Source organism: Otolemur garnettii, unplaced genomic scaffold, assembly GCF_000181295.1.
Source record: "Otolemur garnettii isolate 467f Iridium unplaced genomic scaffold, OtoGar3 scaffold00013, whole genome shotgun sequence".
Lineage (NCBI taxonomy): Eukaryota > Metazoa > Chordata > Mammalia > Primates > Galagidae > Otolemur > Otolemur garnettii.
The window spans coordinates 27,987,677-27,992,922 of NW_003852408.1; the positions used below are offsets into that span (position 1 = coordinate 27,987,677).

At 36.7% G+C, this 5,246-nt stretch overlaps 1 protein-coding gene and 1 non-coding gene across 10 annotated transcripts in view; one reads left to right on the plus strand and one right to left on the minus strand.

The window, feature by feature from the left end:
• NBEAL1 (neurobeachin like 1) overlaps window positions 1-5,246 on the minus strand; it is a 223,551-nt gene that overhangs the window by 180,765 nt on the left and 37,540 nt on the right. For all 9 annotated transcript variants that reach the window (XM_012802289.2, XM_023510403.1, XM_023510402.1 and 6 more), the window contains exons 5-6: window positions 3,038-3,119; window positions 2,419-2,546 (exon numbers count right to left, since the gene is read on the minus strand). In XM_012802289.2, the coding sequence (XP_012657743.2) occupies window positions 2,419-2,546; window positions 3,038-3,119 (210 nt within the window). The remainder of the gene's footprint in view (window positions 1-2,418; window positions 2,547-3,037; window positions 3,120-5,246) is intronic.
• LOC111723663 lies at window positions 4,305-4,441 on the plus strand. Its single transcript, XR_002772160.1, has one exon. It is a non-coding gene; the product is annotated as a small nucleolar RNA SNORA2/SNORA34 family (small nucleolar RNA).

A 5,246-nucleotide genomic window follows, 5' to 3' on the forward strand; every position in this document is an offset into this window, starting at 1 on the left:
GAGACTCGCTTGAGCCCAGGAGTTGGAGGTTGCTGTGAGCTGTAATGCCACAGCACTCTACCCAGGGGGACAGCTTGAGGCTCTGTCTCAAAAAAATAAAATAAAATAAAATAAAGTTGAGAATAGACTTGGCACCTTTAGCTCAGTGGGCAGGGCTCTGGCCACCAACACCAAGGCTGGCGGGTTTGAGCCAGTCCGGGGCCTGCTAAACAACAATGACAACGGCTGGACGTTGTAGCAGGTTCCTATAGTCCCAGCTTAAGCCCAGAGTTTGAGGTTGCTGTGTGTGAGCTGTAAGGCCACAGCAATCTAGCTAAGGCAACATAGTGACACTCTGTCTCAAAAAAAAAAAAAAGCTGAGAGTAAAGGGAACTGACCATAGAATAAGCCAAGCAGAATAAGCATAGCAGGACTCACTCATGGCAGAATAAAGGGTTCTAAGATACAGATCTAACATCCAGATTCATTAGAAATCATATTACATGCCATTTGCTGCTGCACTGCTTTCCAAGGATATGCCTATTTCCAGGAGCTGTGTCACTGCAACTCCCTGTGTAAGCCTCCTACCCTAAGCCCCAAGCCCATTAATGGGGGTAGAGTGTAGAAGGGGGCAGGACATGTGAGGCCCTTCCTAAGAAATTTCAGTTCCTGTTCTTTCTAGTCTCTCCTCACCCAATTCTCTTTGTTTTTTCATATTTAATTATTTTGATCTTTTTTTAAGAGAATACCGGATTTCTAATGGGGAAAGGGTAACTATGGTAAAAACCCTTCCTCCATCTGTCTTGCAAGGGAGTGTGGCCTTGTGGCTTTGATAGGGCAATCATCCCTTTCCTTTTTTTATTTTTTTGAGATAGAGTCTCACTGTGTCACCCTGAGTAGAATGCCATGGCGTCACAGCTCACAGCAACCTCAAACTCCTGGGCTTAAGTGATTCTCTTGCCTCAACCTCCCAAGTAGCTGGGACTACAGGCACCTGCCACAACACCCGGCTATTTTTTGTTGCATTTTGTCATTGTTGTTCAGCAGGCCCAGGCCCAGGCCAGGATCGAACCTGCCAGCTGCAGTGTAAGTGGCTGGCGCCATAACCACTGTGCTATGGGCACCGAGCCAATCATCCCCCTTTCATGTACATAAAACAGGAAATCAGTGCTGGGGGTGGTGAATGGGCAAAGGGTTTACATCCTGCCAGATTTTCTAATTTTTCTATACAGATACATAAATACCACAATCCTGCTCCAGATAAGAAAGGATCCTTTGGAATTGTATGAGAGGTGGTATTCCTCCAGGGGCTTCAAACTAGTGGATATGCTTGTCTCAGGCCTTCTAGCCAATGCTATTAGCTAATTCTGGAGACGTCAGGAGCCAGCTTTCCATCCCTGACTCAGGAAATGCCAACACCATGTCTTTACCACAATGAATCCCCTAACCAGGGAGTAGAGGGCAGGAAGGAGAAAGAATAAGTAACCCACAGGTTGAGAACCACTGAGCTAAGCAACTCTCCTTCCTTAGTGGTCTGAACCCTAGAGCTGTACGACCTCTTAAAGTCTAGATTCTAGTAACTCCTTCTCTTCCTTTTGTTCCCTCATTCTTCCTTTTTAGGGAAAGTAGCTGATTCCTAAAATCACTATCTCTGCATTAATTCAGTGTCCTATTTTTGCTTCCTCAATTCTCTAATACTTGTTAACAATTTCTTTTTAATTATCTCTTCTTTTTAAACATCTAGTGTGGCTTCTGTTTCCTGACACAAGTTCCACAATTAAAATTAAATGGACAGAATATTGCTAAAGAGAATTTTAACTATGAAATATTTTATATAAAAGAAAAATTTTCATGAAAAATATGTATGCTCTATTTGATGCTACTGTGCTTTTCTTTTTTTATTTTTTGAGACAAAGTCTCACTTTATTGTCTTCAATAGAGTGCCATTCATAGCTCACAGCAACCTCAAATTCTTGGGCTCAAGCTATTCTCTTGCTCTAGCCTCCTGAGTAGCTGGGACTGCAGGTGCCCGCCACAATGCCTGGCTAGTTTGCTAGAGACAGGGTCTAGCTCTTGCTTAGGCAGGTCTTGAACTTGTGCAACTTGAGCTCAGGCAATCCACCTGTCTTGGTCTCCCAGAGTGCTGGGATCACAAGCATGAGTCACTACACCCACCCTGATGCTACTGTGCTTTTAACATTTCTATTAGATTATTAGTATTCAACTGCATTGTAAAATACAAGTTTGGAGTATACTTCCTGTAATTATCTGAAAATAGCATTTATCACTAATTCATTCCCTCCAATGTAGTTCTCTAGCTCAGAATTAAATATATGCATCTTATATATCTTTCCAATCATTTTCACATAGAACACTTGCCTGAAACTATCACAAATGACATTAAGATTTTAAATGAATATTGTAATTTATAACACATACCCTGAAATTCTATGTCTCCAGTTCCTATATGGATCATATAAACTTTCACAAAATGCCAATGCATGAATCACAAATTCTTCAATAGATGTCTGATCTGCCATTTCCTTCTCTTTTTTTTTGCTTTTTAACTGAGAATAAAATTAAAACATAAAATTAAAGACATGTTTTATTCATTATCTGACAATAGATCAATAGATCGTGCTTATTCAAATAAGCCCAACTTATTCTTTAAGACTACAAGAGTCATTTAATCAAATGGACTGGATATATTCTCTCAAATTTTAGATATATCCTAGGATAGGTTTAAAATAAATAGCCAGACATCTTTTTAAAAATTAATGTTTTCAGTAAGAGGCACTTATGATGAATAACAAATATATAAAATCATAAATTACATCACATAAAAAGCCATTTATAAAACAAATTAACTTTTGATTAAAATAATATTATATATTAATAACTACTTACCTACATTTAGATAATACATATAAGATTTCCAAAATATATATTACCCAATAATGATTTTAATTCTCTTTTTAATTATTACCTCTTGGGAAAACATTTAACTATCTTGACTATAAGAAACAAACAAATAAATGATATATTAGTTCACACCTACTTGCTGAATATAGAGTGTTGTCATGGTGATGACATGATTAATGTATGAGCAAGTCCCAATTTCTTCCACATTTGATAGATTTCTGTGAATAAAAGAGAATTTTAAATATTTTTTATATATGAAACAGTTAATAAAATGGATGTTTAGACATGGCTTGGTAGTTCACTCCTATAATCCTAGCACTTTGGGAGGCCAAGGCCAGGAGTTTGAGACAAAAGCTGGGCAACACACCAAGACCATATCTCCACAAATATAGAAAAATTATCCAAGTGTGATGGCATGAGCCTATAGTCCCAGCTACTCACAAAGCCGAAGCAGGAGTATCGCTCAAGCCCAGGAGTTTGAAGTTATAGTGAACTATGATGACACCACTGCCTCTAGCCTAGGCAAGAAAGTGAAACTGTCTCAAAAAACAAATAAAACCTATGTTTATGTATTCAGCTTGGACTTTGAGAACACATGTTAGCAAACAAAATGCAAATAACTCTCTTTTTTTGAGACAAGAGACTCACTCTATCACATGGGCTAGAGTGTCATGGTGCTAGCCTAGCTCACAGTAATCTCAAACTCCTGAACTCAAGCCATCCTCCTGCCTCAGCGTTCCGAGTATCTGTAACTTCAGGCACCTGCCAGGACAATGGACTGCAAATGACTTCTATTAAAACACAAGATCAATACGGTTGTATAATTACTTTCCTACCAAGAATGTGAAATATATCTCAAAGACTCATATATCTACTATAACCCGAAAATGTTAGCAAAGTACATGCTGATTAGCATCCATTTAGGTACTAGTAACAAACAGTTCACCCTGGATACAGGCAATGGGGGGATACTCTGTTTATAGTGAATTTTAGGATAACAAACTAGTGAAAAGTCAATCTATTTTTATACTGTCACTAATTACCAAATATTCCTTCTTAAAAATAATCTTTTACTGATGTAAGTCCTTAAACATTTGCTTCAGTTTTTCAGTTTTAAAAATATCAGCTTCAAATAAGTATATTTTTATTAGCCTTCATAAACATTGTTTATGGAAGTTATGGAAGTTAATTCAGAGAACTTTCAGTTATATATTACCAGTCCTGACAACCATAAACCCAGTTACACAAATACATTTTCAGAGTAAATTTTAACAGTTTTAAATCACTTGAATTTATTTCAGGCACAGTTCATATTCCCAAACCCTATATATGTCTGCTTTTACACTTAAGACATGAAACAATCAATGATAGTTCCATCACTATAAAGAAAAAAAAAAAAATAGTTGGCCCTGAATCAAGGCCAGCAGTTTGCTGAAGCTGTTGGTTTCAAGCAGGCACCTAAAGAATTATCTTTCTATGGTCTATTGGCCATTTCAGAACTTTGGAAATGTAATAGTCAGTTTATTAGAAAGAAACAGTATGAAAAATAAAAATACAAGTTGAATTACTTGCATTCTAACATACATGACAATGATGAGATTTTGTATTTAAAACAATGATTGATACAGAGTGTGAACTATGAGGTATGAGATTTTTGCTTGATAATATAAATTCCAGTTTGTGAATGAAATACTATAGGAGCTTTATACATATGATTGTAATTGCCCAAAATTAGAAGTAACCAAGATGCCCTTCAATAGGTGAACGAATAAAAAAGGTGTGCTACATCCCTAAGTGGAATATTATTCAGTGATAAAAATATATATATATACTATCAAGCCACAAAAATATGTGGAGGAGCTTTAACTGCATACTGCTACATGAGGAAGACAGTCTGAAAAGGCTATACACTATATGATTCCAAATATATGACATTCTGAAAAAGGCAAAACTATAGACACAATTAAAAGATCAGTGGTTGCCAGAGGTTAGGGTGGGAGTTGGAGGGAATGAACAGGTGGAACACAGGCCATATTTAGGGTGGTGAAACTATTCTGTATGACGCTATAATGGTGGGTACTTGACAATCTGTATTTGTCAAAACCCACACAATTATATGTAATACAAATAGTGAACTCTTAATGTAGACTATGGACTTTAGTTAGTAATACATCAATATTGGTTCATCTATTGTAACAAACCACACTAAAGCAAGATGTTAATAATAAGGGCAATTGGGGGCTGGGAAAAGGAATATGTGGGAATTGTCTGTATTCATAATTTTTATGTAAATATTAACTGCTCTAAAACATAAAGACTACTAAAATTTTTTTTTTTTTTTTTTT